Raw genomic sequence first — 21,263 nt, 5'->3', positions numbered from 1 at the left:
CGCAGAATGCTGTCGTTGTGCCGTTTGTCCACTAGATGGAGCTCCGACTCCATTCAGTCCTTCAGTCCTCACCGCTGTCTTCTCAGTAGTTCAGGAGGAAGCTACAGCCAGGCAGCATCACGGGAGTGGCTGACAGAAAAGTTCATAACCACGTTGTGACGTTAACAATGACTCAGCATGTCTCCTGGTTCACTTTAACTCTCTTTGCCATGAGTCAGGACGAGTGACGCGTGCTTCGTTGTGTCGGTCATGCTTTTCATTTATGTTGCTAAAGTTGTGCTAACCTAGCGTAAGTTACTCCCTGTCTGTTTATGTTTGCAATATCATCGCTGTAGCCTAGCATAGCATTAGCTAACAGCTTAAAAGCCAGTAAGTAACTGCAGAAATAATATAAGTGTACAAAATATTGCGAGTACAGAGCGACTGTTCTGATTCTCCATGAATCTAACAGTGGAGATAAAATGAATGCAGGACTTTAACTTTGGCTGGAAATCACAGCATGGTGGAAATGAGCTGCTCGGTGGAGGTCTGCGCTCTCCGAGCAACTCATTCTAGTTAAAAACAAAATCCACCTCCTCACACTGATGCAAAAAATAAAGAATAAACATGAAGATGATGTTATAGACTGTCTACAGACAGCTAACTGACTTGGCTTGATATGTCCAATTATTAATATATGAAACACATTGTTTTTAAAATTAACTATGAGCAAAAGAAAATGAACTCTTACATTTTATTTAAAGGTACAAAGCAAATACTACAGACTAGCATCTGATCCATAACACATTAAACTGGTATATGATCTGGTATCTGGCTCATACTTCTGGCACACAGCTGAGAGGATTTGTTAAAGTTTCTGTCTCATGTGCGACAAATCCGGTGATAAGACAAAAATCTAAATTAGAGCAGAATTAAACCTCATTAAAACTCTACATGTTCCTGGATTATTTCAATTAGCATTTGGAATCTGAGTCTATGTGATATGATTTCATTTATGATTTCCACACTTGCCTGAGTGTGCTGTGTTTTTTAATGCTATTCACAAGTGTGCACCATTAATCCTAATGGAAAAATACTTATTTCTGTAAAAGGGAGAGATATACAAGAGGTGCAGAGTTATGGTGTTGTGGCCTAAAGTGGCAAAATAATGTACGCCGTACCTCCAACAACCTGCTTATATAACAATATTAGCATTTTGTTTTTTTACCCAAATATAGGGAGCCAGATTTAAACCAGTTGTATAAACTAGATGGGCAAAGTTCTGCTAAACCAAACAAGTTTTCACTGCAGGCATTAAATAATTTACTGCATGCATTAATAATAGATTGAACACACACACACACACACACACACACACACACAGTAACAAGCCTCTGACTACAAACTAGTGCTTCTGTTTGATGCTGGCCTTGTTTTTAAGTGATAAACTCTACGTCATCTCAGTTACTGCGGGTTAGTTACAATCAGTTACATCAACCAGGATCAATACACATGAAGGTTCAGACAGGGCATGACAGGTGCATTAACTAACACTGAAGGCCTATTTGTACATTAGTTAGTATTTAACTTACCTGAACTGTCTGCTGTCAGGATTATGAAGGTAATTCTAAATGGCTCAGTTTCAGCATCATCTCTGTTACTCCTAATCTCTCTTTTCTTTGCTCCTTCTCTGCCTCCTTCACTAATTCAAATTTCTGTCTCACACAAGAGTAAATGGACACACACAAACACACACAAACACACACAAAATCGTCAGTGTGCAGCGCAGCACCTGCACAGAGATGTCTTATTTATCACTCACAGGGGAATATTTGCTCCTCAGGAATTCAATAATAACTTGGCCTCCCAGAAGCTATGGCAGTGTTTACAGAAACCCAGCAGGTGGTCTGTCTGGGAAAATTTGCTAATTAATTTACATCCAGACAAATATGTGCAGTTGACTGGCTCTACGTTTCCTGCATTTTATACAGTGGATGCAGTTGGAGGCTCACATAACAAATCAGTGGAGAAAACAGAGCATGTGGTGGTAGTAAACTGCTCCGGTAGAGAATTATTTAGTTTTTATGTCTGGGTCATGTAAAATGAAGGCACTGATCAGGCATCTCTTTGGCTTTTTTTGCCTTCTTTCCTGGTTAACAATACATTATATTTTAATTTACTTACACTGAGGTTTGTCAGTATTCATCAACTTTCTCCACTGTCCTCCTCTTGTTTACAAAATGACATGCAGCAACAGCACAGCGACCATTTCCAGCTCTGTCTGGTGCTGCACGGTGTAGCATATAAGCACAAGTTTGTCTCTGCTTCTTAACTTTAGCCATACAAAACTCTTCCTAGCAACATCATGTACATTAACTCCTATCGAGCAACAAGCAGAAGAGCCTTTTGAACTGCTCTGAACAACTAAACAGACTTTTCTCTTCCCCTAAACCGAATCCCAGAGTTACACAACCTTATTTTGCCGTCACGTTTTCTTACAGCAGAAGCATTTGCAGCATCACAGGCCCAAACCATGCACATATCAAACCCACTAAAGTACAGAGAAACAGCATTTTACTTACAATAATACAAGAAACCTTGATAAGTTTATGACTTACTCACAATGCCGACAGTCGGAGACACTGAGCTTCACAGCTTCGGCATTTTTCTGATGTACTTAGTAACAGGATCTCGAAAAAATATCCGACATGTAATTAACAGAAGCATGCATTTGTCAACAATCGCAAATGTAAGAGCCGGGGCATTTATGAGCTGGAGGCTATATTTGCTTTAGGTCCTAATAAGACTGTAAAGGAATGCGAGACATATTGAATGTCACTTTTTATTGCAACCTAATCATACCACAAGAGAATATGTCTTAAGTATCCACTTTCCTCGGAGAGAAAGCCCAACAGCATAATGGACCATAATGGGATCTTAAATTAGCTTCAACGACACGCTGAGGACTGTTCTTGAGAGATGTTTGAAACAATGTCAGTGCCTAAGATTTGTTTTATCGTATAATTATTCCCTTATGTAGATGGAGAATGTATTCTTGTAAATAAAAATCTGTGGCCTGTGAACAGACTTTTAGTTATAAGAACAATTCTTAATGTTCATCTGTGCAAAAGGCTCTGTGGTAGTGGTCTATAGGAAGTGCAGCATGTAGGAATTTATCCTCGTCACTCCCTAATTGAACACCTGTGCACAAAGTATGACGCATTAACATATCAAAATGCAAAACTCGCCCCTCGCTTAGCGGCTGGTTAGCTTTTGGACAGGAAAATCTGATGCCGGGTTTCATTTAAAGTTTGTTTTTGCATGATGCAGGATAAGGTGACAGAAGTGATGATGAGGTGGGGGGAGCCATGTGATATCATTTTTCTAAGAAAAGCCCAGAGCCCTCAACAGGAGGGCTGCTCCCATATGGTGGCCACAGGCTTCAGTATAAAAGAGGCTCTCCCGGGCTCCGCTAAAGCATTGGACTGACAGGCTGCCAACAAAGGTGAGTCTTCTGGGGTTTAGATTAAATAGAAGCACAAGAAAGCTTTGCTCAAACATGCACAAAGTTAGTCATCTCTGGCAATGATGTTTATCTATTTTTAATTTTACTTTTCCTTTTTTAGTATCCACACAGCAGCTGCATCACAACACAGCAAAAAGGTAAGTCATGTCTGTGCAACTAGTGACAGGACTGAAAAAATGTTTGCTGCACTTTCATATTTTATTGAATCTAATGTGTGTCATTTAAATACAAATTGAGTTGTGCTGTTTTTCACAGAGCGCCATGGGTGACCAGGACATGGAGTGTTTCGGCCCGGCGGCCGTGTACCTCCGGAAACCTGAACGGGAGAGAATAGAGGCTCAGAATACTCCCTTTGATGCTAAAACAGCTTACTATGTGACGGAGCCCACTGAGATGTATGTGAAGGGAAAACTAGTGAAGAAGGAGGGGGGCAAAGCCACAGTTGAAGTTTCAGCAGGGAAGGTATGTAGGCATCTATAAACGTACAACAGACTTCCAAAAGTAATATGTACGTATCTGAACACTCTTTGTACACATTCTTGACTGTCTTGGAACAGAGCCTGACTGTAAAGGACGATGAAATCTTCCCCATGAATCCTCCAAAGTTCAATAAGATCGAGGACATGGCCATGATGACCCACCTCAGTGAGCCTGCTGTGCTGTATAACCTCAAAGAGCGCTATGCAGCCTGGATGATCTACGTAAGAGACAGAAAATGAAGCTTTTTGTACTGTTTTCATAGACATACTGTGTGCTGTACATACACTGATGGGCCTAATATGCTGGTCCAGAACAGCTCCAACCTACCGGGGCATTGACTCCACAAAATCTGTGAAGGTGCCCTCTGATTTCTGGCACCAACACATTCGCAGCAGATCTTTTAAGTCCCGTAAGCTGCGACGCTCACAGTCGACAGCACATCCCCCCGACACCCCGCTGCCAGTTCATTGCCTCGGACCGCCGGTGGCATGTGGTCACGGCTGCTTAGGGGCACCCCACGAATTGTTTCAGAGATATTCCAACTCCCTTGTAAAAGTCCCTCAGCTCTTCACACCTGCCCGTTTCTCCAACGTCCTTCACATTGACTTCGTGAAGTGTCAGTTACATCCCACAGACAGCATGATTAGCGGATGGTGTTATTTGCTTTATCTGTGAGAGGTGGTTTTGTTTCTTGACATTTCACGTGTCCACTTCTTCCTAACACAGACCTACTCGGGGCTGTTCTGCGTCACCGTGAACCCCTACAAGTGGCTCCCGGTGTACGATGCAGTGGTGGTTGCAGGATACAGGGGCAAGAAGAGGATTGAAGCTCCACCCCACATCTTCTCCATCTCTGATAACGCCTATCAGTTCATGCTCCAAGGTATCCATTTGTTTTTCAGCTTTAATATGTCTCAAGAAAGGATTCTTTAGAAGCATTCAGCCTGTAAAAATCTGTAGTTTATCAAGACATTGTGGCTGCTGTAAACATATAAAACAAAAATGTGTTTATTATTTCAACAGATCGTGAAAATCAGTCAATCCTGATCACGTAAGTGATAATGAAAGTAACCTATTTTGCAATCGCTATTCTTGTACTTTGTTGTGTCAGATTTAAACCAGCATGTGTCCATAATTGTGTACATTCCAGTGGAGAATCTGGTGCAGGAAAGACCGTCAACACCAAACGTGTCATCCAGTACTTTGCGACAATCGCAGTGGCTGGAGCGAAGAAATCTGAGCAAGTTTCTGGAAAAATGCAGGTAAATGTTGTCATGTACTGTGCATATATGCAATGTTTGTGAAAATGTAAATCATATGCGTCGTATAACATCGTTTTAGGGGTCGCTGGAGGATCAAATCATTGCAGCCAACCCCCTGCTGGAGGCCTATGGTAACGCCAAGACAGTGAGGAATGACAACTCATCCCGCTTTGTAAGTTTTGCTTCTCAAAATCCTGTTTTTGTGTTTTTAAGATGGTCTTTTAGTCCTGTACGCTCTGCATTTTTTATTTTGTTTTTGTCTTCATGCTGTAGCTCAGGATCAGAAGTGAGGATACTTTTTTTGTTTGCATAGTCTTTTGCTGTTTCTGCTCCGCTATCTGCAGCTGTTTAATGACTGTGTACTCCTGTAGGGTAAATTCATCAGAATCCACTTTGGATCCACTGGGAAGTTGGCTTCTGCTGATATTGAAACATGTAAGCTTCAAACCCGTCATTATGTAGAAGGTGTAATGACAGAACAAATTGTAAGCCATGATTTTGCCGTGTTTTGTAGATCTGCTGGAGAAGTCTCGGGTGACGTTCCAGCTGTCTGCTGAGAGGAGCTACCACATCTTCTATCAGCTCATGACAGGCCACAAACCTGAGCTCCTCGGTGAGCACTGTAGCTACATAGGACATAGTTTTATAGATGCTTCACCTGAATCTGTACACTGAAGTATATATGCATTGTTTTTTCAGAGGCTCTTCTCATCACCACCAACCCTTTTGACTATCCCATGGTCAGTCAGGGTGAAATCACTGTCAAGAGTATCAATGACATTGAAGAATTCATCGCTACTGATGTGAGTGTAAAATGGTGCAAAATTCAAAAGATTTAAAGTCCATGTTCAAACTTTAAAAGGAAAACATTCATAATGAAATTGCACATACTATAAAGGTTCAATATATGCCATCATTTCCTGATTTTACTGATTATACACGAAACAAGTGAAGTTTTATTAGTGATGGATTTTTGTAAAGAATCAAAAATTGTAGATAACAGATAAAACCATAAATCTGTGTCTGTCATGATACGTTTTTCAGACTGCCATTGACATCCTGGGCTTCACTGCAGAAGAGAAGGTCAGCATTTACAAGCTGACCGGTGCTGTGATGCATCATGGGAACATGAAGTTTAAGCAGAAGCAGCGAGAGGAGCAGGCTGAGCCCGATGGCACTGAGGGTACAATATATCATCTTAATATAATGATCCAATTATGACACTCTGTTTATTTTAATTTATCAGTACTAACATGCATAACACAGCATGATTATTACTATTATTGTTTGTTTTTTAATATGTGTTTTTTGCATATTCAGCCACGCTTCTACAATGTAGAATTACTGCATTATAAATCTTAGGGTGTCTTGGAGTTCATATTAGAACTGTTGCCAGAAGAGGCACTTTGGATGTAGCTTCTCATACCATCATTTTGTTTTGTTGTCTTTGTTTCTATCAGTGGCCGATAAAATCGCCTACCTCATGGGCCTTAACTCTGCTGATATGCTCAAAGCTTTGTGTTACCCAAGAGTCAAGGTTGGCAATGAAATGGTGGTTAAAGGCCAAACTGTGCCACAGGTAATTTAGAAAAAAGATATTTGTTAATGAGCATACATTTACTACCAAATGTAAAACTATTTAGTTTAACCACAAGTCCAACTCTTCCCGTTTTTAGGTGAACAATGCCGTCATGGCTCTCTCCAAGTCTGTCTATGAGAAGATGTTCTTGTGGATGGTCGTCAGAATCAACGAGATGCTGGACACCAAACAGCCCAGAAACTTTTTCATCGGTGTCTTAGATATTGCTGGGTTTGAAATCTTTGATGTAAGTAAACTATAATAAACAGTTCTTATGCAGGCTGCACCGACACAACAAAAGTTTAACGCAATGTCTTTCATCTCAGTTCAACAGCTTGGAGCAGCTGTGCATCAACTTCACCAATGAAAAGCTGCAACAGTTTTTCAACCATCACATGTTTGTCCTGGAGCAAGAAGAGTACAAGAAAGAGGGCATTGAATGGGAGTTCATTGACTTTGGCATGGACTTGGCTGCCTGCATTGAGCTTATTGAGAAGGTACTGCAGGAGAAATGTTAACTATGAAGACAAGTAATGTTATCTCTACCAGATTAAAAATGTTGTGCTTTGTGTTATCAACAGCCAATGGGCATCTTCTCCATCCTTGAAGAGGAGTGCATGTTCCCCAAGGCGTCAGACATGACCTTCAAGAACAAACTGTACGACCAGCATCTTGGAAAAAGTGCTCCCTTCCAGAAACCAAAGCCGGCCAAAGGCAAAGCCGAGGCCCATTTCTCTCTGGTGCACTATGCCGGCACTGTCGACTACAATGTTGTTGGCTGGCTGGACAAGAACAAGGACCCCCTGAATGACTCTGTGGTGCAGCTCTACCAGAAGTCTTCGACGAAGCTGCTGGCCTTGCTGTATGCATCTCATTCCTCAGCAGATGGTACAGTTTTTCAAAATGTTAAAGTACTGTATGTGAGATTTAAGTAAATGTAAACATCTTTTAAAATGAGGACAGAGAATGAAATCAAACTGTGAATGCTTTTTACAGATGCTAAAGGTGGAAAGAAGGGTGGTGGCAAGAAGAAGGGTGGCTCCTTCCAGACAGTGTCAGCTCTCTTCAGGGTAATCTTTACCTTCACTTGTAAATACTTAAATGACAGATTATATGTAAACAGTGCTGTGATTGACCACAAGGAGATCTTATTGATAATGCATGAGTAGCTTGTCTGTAGCTTAGCTTTATGATAGCACCTCCTCATTAGCTGAATACACCCAGCTGCAGATGAAGGTGATGTTCTGATTAGAAAGACCTTCAACATGGGTGCTGCTGGTCTAATCTAAGGAGACAGCACACTCAGAGGAGACAGTTTTATGATTGAAATGTTCATTTCAAATGCATTCTTTGGAATGATTTCTACTTTTTATGCATTATGTCAGTTAGCAGTCATGTCAGTGTCGCAATTTGGGGAAAAATGAAAATGATAAATGCTTTGCCTATGAATAGGAAAACCTGGGCAAGCTGATGACCAACCTCAGAAGCACTCACCCACATTTTGTGCGCTGTTTGATTCCAAATGAATCCAAAACACCAGGTAGGTCCTAAAAACCAGTCTTGTCTCTCACTGTTGAACTGAGGCTGTCTGTCTGTCTGTGCTGTTGGTTTTTAATATAACCACCCCATGAATCCCTGACTCACTTATACCCGGTACTCGTTGATTCATTCACCCCCTGTGTGGTTAGACCGTCTCTCCCATAGTATCACTGACCTGTGGACGGGCTTCATGTTTATTACATTTACTGTTTTTGTTGGCGTTTAAGGTCTCATGGAGAACTTCCTGGTCATCCACCAGCTCAGGTGTAATGGTGTCCTGGAGGGTATCAGAATCTGCAGGAAAGGTTTCCCCAGCAGAATCCTCTACGGTGACTTCAAGCAGAGGTAACTTCTCTATTTGTGTTTTAGTCCACAGATTCTGTTTTGTTGGTGATCTGACTTAGTTGAATTCTTGCAGGTACAAAGTACTGAATGCCAGCGTCATCCCAGAGGGACAGTTCATCGACAACAAGAAGGCCTCAGAGAAACTCTTGGGCTCTATTGATGTCGACCATTCTCAGTACAAGTTTGGACACACAAAGGTGACTTGATGGAATAATTAGAAAGATGAAATTGTGAAATCACTGTGTGCCCTTAAGCCAAAGTTTTCACGTCTATCAAAAGGTGTTCTTCAAAGCCGGACTACTGGGTACGCTGGAGGAGATGAGAGATGAGAAACTGGTTACACTGGTCACAATGACTCAGGCTCTCTGCAGAGGTTACGTGATGAGAAAAGAATTCGTCAAGATGATGGCGAGAAGGTAGGTCGACTGAACACTTGAATGTAGAGGGAAGCTTGCATGGAGCAACAGATTTGAAATAGAGCTTGATAGTAGTAAATCTCTGCAATAGGAATGGGACGAATCACTGTGAGTACAACTTCTACCCAGCGTATCTTGGTGGTCTTTAACCGTTAACTGCAAACATTTGACAGCAGTGAAGTCATGCTTGTAAGTCAGACAATGCGGAAGAATATTTCTGCTATGCATGGCTACAACTCTAAAACTTGATATGAAAAATTGAATCAGCTGAATTAATTTACTTGAAACACAATCTTCATACCTTTAAGTTAAGAAAGCAGCTTTATCATCCTAAAGCAGTGAGATAAGGCTCAGATACTCCTAAAGTGTAGGTCATGGAGGATTTCATTTTTTCTACCATTGCTGGATGATGCCATAAAGACACTGAACTCTTTGGAAATATGTTCGGTTCCTAACTACTGCACATCTATACAGCTATTATTCCCAGAAATGGCATTGCTTCTTTCCTACTCTTTTTCAAAGAGCAGATAGAGAGAGGTGTGTGCATTATATAAACCTGAGCAAGGGAAGAAAAATTCTCTGTGCTTTGTATCCCCAGGGAAGCCATTTACTCCATTCAGTACAACATCCGCGCATTCATGAATGTCAAAACCTGGCCATGGATGAAGCTGTACTTCAAGATCAAGCCTCTGCTGAAGAGTGCAGAGACTGAGAAAGAGATGGCCCAAATGAAAGAAGACTTTGAGAAGACCAAGGAGGAGCTAGCGAAGGCTCTGGCTAAGAAGAAGGAACTGGAGGAGAAGATGGTTACTCTCCTACAGGAGAAGAACGACCTGCAGCTACAAATCCAGTCTGTACGTTAAATGGACGGGGGGATTGCTTTTTCAGACACCTTGTCTTGTAACAGCTGACTATATAATTTTATGGTGTTGCATATCTAGGAAGGCGAAAACCTCATTGATGCAGAGGAACGGTGTGAAGGGCTCATCAAAGCCAAAATCCAGCTTGAGGCTAAAACGAAGGAGATAGCGGAGAGACTGGAGGATGAGGAGGAAGTCAACGCTGAGCTGACTGCAAAGAAGAGGAAGCTGGAGGACGAGTGCTCCGAGTTAAAGAAAGACATTGATGACTTGGAGCTCACCCTGGCCAAAGTGGAAAAGGAGAAACACGCCACTGAGAACAAGGTTTGTGTCGCTCGTTTCCATTTACTACACTGTGCATATGTTGTTAAAATATTAATTTCATTTATGCAAACAATGTAGGTTAAAAACCTGGTTGAGGAAATGGCCTCTCAAGACGAGACCATTGTTAAACTGACCAAAGAGAAGAAAGCCCTCCAAGAGGCCCATCAGCAGACCCTCGATGACCTGCAGGCAGAGGAAGACAAAGTCAACACTCTGACCAAGGCCAAGACCAAGCTGGAGCAGCAAGTGGACGACGTGAGTCGCTGTATATTGGTTTGAATCAGCAGGACGCCTCCAAGTGCAGCAATTCTAAAGAAATATTTCCACTATTGTCCTTCATGTGAATTCATTAGATTGAAGGTTCACTGGAGCAAGAAAGGAAGCTCCGTATGGATCTGGAGCGATCAAAAAGGAAGCTGGAAGGAGATCTGAAACTGGCCCATGAAACCATCATGGATCTGGAGAACGACAAGCAGCAGTCTGAGGAGAAAGTAAAGAAGTACGTAGAAATGAAAACTTTGTTTGGCTGTCACCATTCTCAAAGTAACATAATATGTCTAACAGTTTTTTTTTTCTTTCTGTTGAAGGAGAGACTTTGAGATTAGCCAGTGTCTCGGCAAGATAGAAGATGAGCAAGCACTTAGTATTCAGCTTCAAAAGAAAATCAAGGAGCTGCAGGTAATGATGAATGTGTTCAGTGGCTTTGTGGATGGACGTTTTGTTGAATGTCTGCGGTTGCTTTCAATTAAAAACACAAGTATACAGTAATCTATCTTATGAAAATAGCTGGTAGTTGGATGGGTGGAATTCTAGCTCACACCACCATTTAATTAAGCCATTAAATAAACAGTTAAGATTAGTTAAAGAAAGTATGTTTTTCTCTGTAATGGCATAATAATCCAGTCTGTGTGCCCTGTGGTTACAATGCCATTACAGCAAAAAGATTGTTGTTATTCTGCTTTAAGGAAAAAATATTTTATCATCAATGTTGAGATGTTGGATTTAACTCTGTATTATTGTAGGTCTTAGTTTTTGTTTTTGCTCACTGTTGCTCAGAATAAATGGATAAATACATGCACAGCACCCTTTACATTCAAACATAACTTTTGCATCCTACAGGCTCGTATTGAGGAGCTGGAGGAGGAGATCGAAGCTGAGCGAGCTGCTCGGGCCAAGGTGGAGAAGCAGAGGTCTGATCTCTCCAGGGAGCTCGAGGAGATCAGTGAGAGGCTGGAAGAAGCTGGTGGAGCAACATCAGTGCAGATCGAGATGAACAAGAAGCGCGAGGCCGAGTTTCATAAGTTGCGTCGTGATCTTGAAGAGTCCACCCTGCAGCACGAAGCCACGGCCGCAGCTCTGCGCAAGAAGCAGGCTGATAGTGTGGCAGAGCTGGGAGAACAGATTGATAACCTCCAGAGAGTCAAACAGAAGCTGGAGAAAGAGAAAAGCGAATACAAGATGGAGATCGATGACCTCAGCAGCAACATGGAGGCTATCGCCAAATCAAAAGTAAAGCTTTCACATGCTTCTTTTGAATGAAAATTAACATTAATGACCACAATTATTTTTTATTATCTCCAGAATCAGTGTGATTGTCGGTACATCACACTCACCTTTGTCTGCACTGTAGGGCAACATGGAGAAAATGTGCCGCTCTCTGGAGGATCAGCTGAGTGAACTGAAGTCTAAGCATGACGAGCATGTGCGTCAGCTAAATGAACTGAATGTTCAGAGGTCAAGACTGACGACTGAAAATGGTGAGTGAGACATCTGGTCTTGAAATGAATGCCCCCAAATCCCAATGAAGTAAGTTTTTACATTCAAAGACTGTTTCTGAATTAATTTTCTTTTATTCCAATCAGGGGAAATTGGCCGTCAGTTGGAGGAAAAGGAATCTCTGGTTTCACAGCTGACAAGGGGAAAGCAAGCTTACGTTCATCAGATTGAGGAGCTTAAAAGGCACCTTGAGGAAGAAGTCAAGGTACTTAATTAGTCTCTTATTCTGGAAACAAATGTATTTCTTAATCATAAAGAAAAAATGTGATTGTACTTGATTTTCCACATTAAGCTGGTTCTTATCTGGCTCACAGGCCAAGAACGCCCTGGCTCATGCTGTCCAGTCTTCCCGTCACGACTGCGACCTGCTCAGAGAGCAGTATGAGGAGGAGCAGGAGGCCAAAGCTGAGCTGCAGCGTTCAATGTCCAAGGCTAACAGCGAGGTGGCTCAGTGGAGAAGCAAATATGAGACTGATGCTATTCAGCGCACTGAGGAGCTGGAGGAGGCAAAGTAAGCTTCAGTTTTACCTCAGCATGAACGCTACCGATGACAAATTCAGGCACTGAAAACTCTACCAGCTCTTGGGGATGTAGAGTGGGATTAAGTCTGATATCGCATTGATTCATCATAACCTGTTTGTGCAGGAAAAAGCTTGCCCAGCGTCTTCAGGATGCAGAGGAGTCCATCGAGGCCGTGAATGCAAAATGTGCCTCTCTGGAAAAGACTAAGCAGAGACTGCAGGGTGAGGTGGAGGACCTGATGATCGATGTGGAGAGAGCTAATGCTCTGGCTGCTAACCTGGACAAGAAGCAAAGGAACTTTGACAAGGTACAGTATGTTTGTGGACACCCACACCAAAATATGTGGTGTTAGGTCAAAAAATAAAAACTCAGTAGTTTTCTGTACCTTTAGATTCTTGCAGAGTGGAAGCAGAAGTATGAAGAGAGCCAGGCTGAGCTGGAGGGAGCTCAGAAGGAGGCTCGCTCAATGAGCACTGAGCTGTTCAAAATGAAGAACTCCTATGAAGAGGCTCTGGACCACCTGGAGACCCTGAAGAGGGAGAACAAGAACCTGCAACGTAAGACAACAAAAGTGATGGAATGCAATAATTAGAACTGACTGTTATGCTAAACCTTGCAGACAATTAAAGTATGATATGAGTTTTGTGTTTGTTTCAACAGAGGAAATCACTGATTTGACCGAACATATCGGCGAAACAGGAAAGACAATTCATGAACTGGAAAAGGGAAAGAAGGCTGTAGAAATTGAGAAAACAGAAATCCAAACTGCCCTGGAGGAAGCAGAGGTATTTGAAAATTACATATTTGTAAAAAAAAATATCTGTGAAATTAGATCTTGTTCAGAAGCTTGCAGCCTAATGTGTAGTTAACACATTTTACTTCTTAAAATTTTCACCTCACGTTTCATTTTGCAGGCTACCCTGGAGCACGAAGAGTCCAAGATTCTCCGTGTCCAGCTGGAGCTCACCCAGATGAAAAATGAAATCGACAGGAAAATTGCAGAGAAGGACGAGGAGATTGAGCAGATCAAGAGGAACAGCCAGAGAACAATTGAGACCATGCAGAGCACTCTGGATGCTGAGATCAGGAGCAGGAACGATGCCCTGAGAGTGAAGAAGAAGATGGAGGGAGACCTCAACGAGATGGAGATTCAGCTGAGCCATGCCAACCGCCAGGCAGCTGAAGCCCAGAAACAGCTGAGGAACGTGCAGGGACAGCTTAAGGTCTGACATAAATATATACATTTGTAAAAACAAATGCAGACGACTCAAAGATATGTAACATTCTGAATGCAATTTTCATTCCAGGATGCCCAGCTGCACCTGGACGAAGCGCTCAGAGGTTAGGCAGACATGAAGGAGCAGATTGCAATGGTGGAGCGCAGGAACAACCTGATGATGGCTGAGATCGAGGAGCTGAGAGCTGCTCTGGAGCAGACGGAGAGAAGCCGCAAGATGGCTGAGCAGGAGCTGGTGGATGCCAGCGAGCGCGTGGGCCTGCTGCACTCCCAGGTACCGATCAGTGCTGAAATACAACATCATTTAATAATAGTCGAGTAAAAACTGGAAACATCACCATATGTTTATGCGTCTCTTTAGAACACAAATCTCATAAACACTAAGAGGAAGTTGGAGGCTGACCTTGCCCAGATCCAGGGTGAAGTGGAAGATGCTATCCAGGAAGCAAGAAACGCTGAAGAAAAAGCCAAGAAGGCCATCACTGATGTGAGTCCTGCTCAAGCATTTTAACATGTGCTGTCTGTTAATTCAGAATCCAACTGTCGATGCCTTTCAAAACATTTCAGTGGTGACTTCAGAGCAGCCTGTCGGACCCTGATTTTAAATTAAAGACAGCCACCAATAAGCACTTAGCAGTGAAGCGTGGTTGCATAAAAGACGGTTGGATGAGATGTTTCACACCCTGATCTAGTTGAGAATCACATGAAGGCAACAGGTTTGCTTCTGTAAGAAACGTTTGACTGTTTGCATCAGTTAAACGAAACAGTAACAACCTGTTGATTCAGAACATGAGCTAGAAAAATGAAATAAAAAGATGTGACAGAAATGATGACACTGACCTTTCATGAATATTGTAATCCCTCCATGACTTGAAATTAAAGCCTTTTGTAAGTAAGTAAGTAGGTAAAAAGTATTTATATTCACAAATCACGAAGTGCTTTACAACAATAATAAAACCAGGATAAGAACAAAAACAATGTTGATAAAGGTAATAAATTGTTAAAACAGGGGAGCAACGGCTAAAATACAGAGCATCAAAAACAATAAATAAAACACAATGAAATAAAAATAAAGCAGCTTTTGTCTTATATTTGCAGATGAACCTAATTCTGTTCTAGTCTACACTCTCTGATAATTCAATTTATTGATCATTTTTCTACTTGCTGCATGTATAGGCTGCCATGATGGCCGAAGAGCTGAAGAAGGAGCAGGACACCAGTTCTCACTTGGAGAGGATGAAGAAGAACCTGGAGGTGACAGTGAAGGACCTGCAGCACCGCCTGGATGAAGCCGAAAATCTGGCCATGAAGGGCGGCAAGAAGCAGCTGCAGAAACTGGAGGCTCGGGTATGCATCCTGCATTAGAGATGCTTTTTTGTTTGGTGTTGCATTAATTTGAGGCTCTAGACATCTACCTCTAATAAAGAATGTAGAAATAGTTGCCCATTTTATACCCATTAAGGTATAAGGAGTTCTACTCTGTTCATCCTGTATGAACATAAACATCCTCCCTGTAACACTCAGTGTAAGTGTTCTCCAGCTCTGTTCATGCCTTAAAGTTGTTTTATCTAACAAGCTTACAAGACTTGCATCATGTATCCTCTGTTTGACCTCTATCAACACCCCAACTTCTTGTTGCCAAGGTCCGAGAGCTGGAGGCCGAGGTCGATGCTGAGCAGAGGCGTGGAGCTGAAGCTGTGAAAGGCGTCCGCAAGTACGAGCGTAGAGTGAAGGAGCTGACTTACCAGGTACAGCACACAAACACACTGTATCTAGACCTGCTTAAAAAGGCTTCATCACATGTTGTTTGCTGCTGCTGCTGAAGACAAACTGGATGCAGAATCTGTATCAACCCCTAGAGGGCATCAATATCTATTATTTGTCTGTTGCACCAACAGTAACTGATATAGAATAGAAACTGGCTAAAAATAGGCACGCTTGTCGCAGCTGTAAATACATGACGATATGTGCTTATGTTCGTGGCATTTATGGAGGCGTTTAACAGATTTTCACTAAGAAAAACTGGAAAGAGGAGCTAGTCTTGCATGTACAGTGCTCTAAAAGATGTTTGTGCTGCACTGATGGATCCCCTGAAGACAGCCTGTGCCGGCAGCAGAATGCAAATGTCCCTGCTGTTGTAGAATCGATTCATGTCGTCAGTATTTGCAGCGTGTTTGGTTGTTGTAGCTCCTCGCGTAAGTCTCTCTGGAGTGTCTTCACTGTGGAAGATGAATGTGCGAGCGTGCTGTGTGCTCTGAAGATGTTCATAAATCAAGACGGGATGAAGGAGCTCCCTGTAGTGTTGCTCTCAAACACACTCCACTGTGTGCTGCCTCTAGACCGAGGAGGACAAGAAGAATATCGCCCGGCTCCAGGATCTGGTGGACAAGCTGCAGCTGAAAGTGAAATCCTACAAGAGGCAGTCCGAGGAAGCTGTGAGTGTGAAATATGCGACACATGCGACACAAATAGGCGTCACACCACTGACACCCCTTTCAGACTCGCACTCCTTTCCATTAATCTGACGGCATCTGAACGTGTCGGCTTCCTGTGTGGATGAGCACCCCGGTCGCTTTTCCGTAAATCTTACGAGATCCGACCCGCTAACATTTAAGTATCACTTTCAACATGCTAATGGTGAGGCATGCAAATTAGGAAGCACTTTGAGTTCTTTCAAGAGTTTTCATGCCTAAAGCGCACAAACAGACGCCCTCAAAATCCCAAAACACCTTTCATATATTCACTTTGCTCTACAAGTTCAAAATCATTCCTACTAAAATGACCACGACACTTTGCTGTTGTGAACATGGAGACTAACAGGTCTTGCTTCCAGCTGTTGGTCTGTTTTTTACTGAGTTAATTAAATAATACTGCATCAAGCAGCAGCAGGATCCGTGGGAGCATCTCCAAAGCGAGAGAGTTTTGCACGTTGATGCACAACAGCAGTAGCCTCATCAGTCAGAAATGATCCGTAACATGAGGACAGGATCGATCAGGTTCAACACGTCAGACAGGTGAAGCTACATTTAAATCATTCTTTACACAGATGAGTCATGAGCTCCGTCACAGCTGTCAGGATGTTCTCTTACTTGTAAGTCTGATTTGTGATTCTAAACTTAATTTTATTTTAATTGCAGACATTTTTTGGTTTCACAGCCTCACAACAGACTCATGGCATCGTTGTGCGTCTGGATGCTTCCCGTAGTTAGCCTGTAGTTAGAACTGGACCTAAATTAATGATGTTACTGAGCAGAATATGGTGACAGGTAGCCATGATGAGTGATGTTACCTTAAGATTCAGTAGGTAGATAAAGTAACATTCCTCATTTTCAAATTTTCAGTCGTTAGGAATTCATGTAGTGTCCAATGTCCCATGTATGCCAAGTATCATAAATGACCCTTAGCTCTCTCTAATTACTGTATAAACCATGAAAACCATCAATGACCGATATCTAAATGACAGAATGTCGTCACTTTAGAATACTAGAAGTGTTTCATCACCCACACCTGAAAGGAGCAATAAGATGTGACCACTGACAGCACCATGCAGAATGACTTAGTAACTGATTTCCATCCCATACAAGGCGCCTCATTCCATTCATTTTGTTATTCTCAGGAGGAGCAGGCCAACACTCACCTGTCCAGGTACAGGAAGGTTCAGCATGAGCTGGAGGAAGCTCAGGAGAGAGCTGACATTGCCGAGTCGCAGGTCAACAAGCTGAGAGCCAAGAGCCGCGACATTGTTAGGGTACAATACGTTTTATTTCCGTTTCATTCAGTAATGATTGCAGAATATTTCACCACTAATTTCTCACCGTCTGGTTTTTGATTTGAAGGGGAAGGACGCTGAAGAATGAACATCAGTCTGACACGGGACGAGAAATCATACAATATGATCTTTTTGTCTAAAGTGTGTAACAAGAAATAAACATGCGAGCAATTGGATATCGTTTTCTGTGTTTGTTTTTTAAGTTCTTAACTTAAATAATAAGTACATGGGTATGGATATATAGTTAATAACAAACAAACAACACAAGCTCTAATCAGGCAGTTGACAAACCTTTTACAATAATTAGGCAGTGCTGTCAAAATATAGTTAGAAAAACTCCTTTGCTTCGTCGCTACAGTGTCCCACATTAGTTATTTTGGGTTTTTTTTTTTTGCTTATATGTGAACTTGAACAGTGGGAAGAGCACAGATCACAGCTCATCTGATCTTTAAATTTCTGATTTGGGTCACATCTATGTGTGGTCCTGAATCAGATGCCGATCAGATTCTTTTGCATCGTGACCTCAGTAGAACCGATTTATAGGAACCCATCCGTCTTTTTCATCCCTTGAAGTGTTCATGTCATGGAAGGACAGTAACTTGTTAGACCTCCTGAGTGTTTGGGATGGCCTGAATTCCTGTCGACTGCCCGTCAACTTCTAAATGAAACTGTACAATGCTGACTTAAGTGGCTTCCGTGTTTATTTCCATACAACAATTCTACAGTTTCATTTGGCACTTGACGCTTTTATCCGAAGCGACGTACATCTGAGAGCAGATGCAACAGCAGAAATCTGATATTTGCCACATTAAAAAAAGATGTTGTGAACGATGGATCTGAGCAGTAAATCCAAATGAAGCACTAAGGTTTGCAGTGTGGACGAAGCCTAATCATACTGTGAGAGTCTTTTATCACAGCCAATTAACGCACCGTCACAAAATCCGTAATACGAAAGCATGAAATGACAAGCATCAGTCGGTGTTACTAGAGGAGCACACAGCTACTAACAGTGAACCCGGGCAGCGATCTGATCTGCTGCGTTTAGTGTCTAAATGTGTGCCGCACGGCTTCATCATTCAAAATAACCCGCTTGTCAACTGTTTCCTGTTATCACGTAGAAGTTCCCCAGGTTACGATAACTGCAAATCTTTGCCCTGTGGTGTTAATGTTACTGACAGGCTAGTGGCCTTACAGTTTTTCTACGCGCTCCAAAACATATGCTGCGCCATATCAAGTTGTGGTTGTGTGATGAAAATAGACTAATTTATGAGTCACAACCTGCAGTGAAACCTCTGCTCATGCCCAAGCACAAGCGCTGATGTCTTTGGTTGGTTAGCTGTAGGTTTACAATCATTAAATATCAAGTTGTTGACTGTTAATTGAGCTTTTCTGAATACAGATGCAAGAAAACAGACACTGACAATGTTTTACACTGAATAGTCCCTAATATATATGATATTTATAACATCCACCCTTACTTATTAGTTACCAAGATGTGTGTGCGTTACAAGCAGAATACTTTCTCGGGGGCTAAAGCAGAACTTGATGTACTTGAGTCTTTCTCCACTACATCTTTTTACTTAACTACATTTATCCAACACATAACAGATATAATATCAAACAGATAGTAGTGCAACAGTCAGAGGGGACACTTTTTTCCTGATTATATCCACATGCTTTCACTCAGGTAGCATGTTCAGTGTAGGATTTGGGAAATGGTTTCATAAAGAGTGAAGTGCAGCACACAGACAGGGGAAGAAAAATTAGTCCGACCTGTTGATAAGGAAGAATCAAGATGAATTTAACCACGAATCCTGACTTTAACAGTTTAGCTGGACTGTGTCTGACAAAGATGAATTTAATTGATTATATCAGACTTTTGTGGGCAATTCTGCAAATCTGTGAAGGAGCCTTTGTGTTGGATTTGTTGGATTTTTGCCACAGTTTGATAAAGTAAATTATATTTAGCTAAGAAACTGTATTATAATCTGTTATTTTATGCTAAAAAAATAAAATAAAAAATTGCCAGTTGGATTTCTACTCATTAGAATCACTATATAATACAACTTAAAGATGTCTAATGACTGTCAAACACTCGCTGATAAACTACAGAAATGATAAATCGGTTGATCACTTTGTCTGTGTTCTAGTCCTTTAAACATACATCAGTGTCTGCTGATAAACTACGATATGACAACAGAACACAACAACACAATGGAGAGTTAGAACATCTGAAAACCAGCAAACTGATAAAGGCATCAGCAGACCTACTGCTTGTATTTAAAATGTTTGTGTAAAGCTGAACTCACATCTTCTGTGGGTGACCCGTCTTTGATTATAAAGGAGACCACCGAGGGCGTGATCGTTTCATATCAAAGGTTGTTCCACAATAAGACTTGAGGCAGGAACAAATGGCTGAGCTCTGAGAGCATTGCTGAGGAGACGGCTATATTTGTGTTTCTTCCTAATAAGCACACCCGGGAGCATAAGAGATCAAGTATCACATTTTTATTGAATATATAGGCCTATTTTGTGGGGTGTCAAGTCCTCAGTATTTAGCTCCTAATGCCCGCTCCCCTTCTTTGCCAGTTCAGTGTCATCTTTCAACAAGGAAAGAATGCAAACTACTACACATCATATAACATGATCCCCTCCTTGTCGCGTATGGGGAACAAACACTTGACTTAGGGGAAGGTCAAGCTACAATCCTGGCCTTGTCTTCAGTTCATCTGTCAGGACACCGCAGCGCAACAAGACCATTTAAAGAAAGGGTTTAAAAATACATCTGCGCCCTCGAGACAACACAAGTGCCTGCCTCGAAAGACCTGGAGACACCGATCTGATCACCTGCTCGCTGCGGATTCCGCGTCGGACAATAGAAAGTTTACGGTTCTGCAAACAAATAAACCTTTACTGAATGTTTAGGGCTTCAAACGCTTCCCGCCGTGTCGCGTGGGGCGCTGGAATAGGTGATTTACTACGGTCAGAGACATCAGAAGCGTTCCTCCTGTCAGACGCCGACAGTTGACTTGTCAACAGCGGCGGCTCGACCTCAACATAAAGCTGTCTGTGTCTTCAAACCTTTGACCTTCAGCTGCACAGGGAGCAGACGACGGGGTCAGCATGCGGGACCCCTCGCTGACTGGTTAGAGCGTCAAAAATGCAGCGACGCAATCCGAGACAGAGAAATGTATGACCAGTGAAAGTGCTAAAAAAAACAAAAAAAACAAATGGACAGAGGACAATTGATTGATGACGAAGGTTAAAGTAAAGAAAAGGGCTATCGTCTTTACTGTGTGTTTGATCAGTCGGCATTTGAAGTTGAATTGTTTACACGAGAAAACCTGGACGGTCGAGGAAAAACAAATGACAGGATCAAATTGGCAAGCCAGGATTTTTCTTGAATTTTTGCTGCCCCCTGAGGAGGTTTGGATGAATCAAGAATGTAAAAAATTTTTAATTAATTGTTATTTGGTTTCATTTACTTAAGCACAGTAGATATTCGTTGTTTATCAAATAGTCAGAAAGGACAGGAAGCTGCTTACATTTCTGTCAAGAAAACTAATACGACTCATTGACTTCACTGTAATATTCATAATAAGTGTGAAGTGTAGTCGCTTCCTCAAAGGTTCATTTTGAACCACAAAAA

General features: G+C 42.0%; 1 protein-coding gene across 1 annotated transcript; it reads left to right on the top strand.

The window, feature by feature from the left end:
- Positions 1–3,766: 3,766 nt before the first annotated feature.
- On the top strand, positions 3,767–17,790 carry LOC103359795 (myosin heavy chain, fast skeletal muscle-like). The gene is given in 39 exon segments (XM_008285326.1): positions 3,767–3,967; positions 4,063–4,206; positions 4,712–4,868; positions 5,009–5,036; positions 5,136–5,247; positions 5,327–5,419; positions 5,619–5,682; positions 5,762–5,860; positions 5,947–6,050; positions 6,292–6,430; positions 6,708–6,826; positions 6,924–7,073; positions 7,153–7,323; positions 7,408–7,714; positions 7,823–7,896; positions 8,279–8,366; positions 8,593–8,710; positions 8,784–8,907; positions 8,990–9,126; positions 9,725–9,980; positions 10,068–10,310; positions 10,389–10,565; positions 10,664–10,809; positions 10,898–10,988; positions 11,430–11,819; positions 11,941–12,067; positions 12,173–12,291; positions 12,401–12,597; positions 12,732–12,915; positions 13,000–13,165; positions 13,269–13,393; positions 13,523–13,831; positions 13,916–14,119; positions 14,207–14,332; positions 15,022–15,192; positions 15,489–15,593; positions 16,185–16,280; positions 17,462–17,593; positions 17,682–17,790. Coding segments are annotated over 39 exon segments (5,814 nt in total). The 3' UTR covers positions 17,703–17,790.
- Positions 17,791–21,263: the final 3,473 nt, after the last annotated feature.

Source organism: Stegastes partitus, unplaced genomic scaffold (assembly GCF_000690725.1).
Source record: "Stegastes partitus isolate 25-593 unplaced genomic scaffold, Stegastes_partitus-1.0.2 Scaffold10, whole genome shotgun sequence".
Taxonomy (NCBI): domain Eukaryota; kingdom Metazoa; phylum Chordata; class Actinopteri; family Pomacentridae; genus Stegastes; species Stegastes partitus.
The sequence above is the reverse complement of the archived record's forward strand: the minus strand, read 5'-3'. Positions and strand labels throughout refer to the sequence as shown.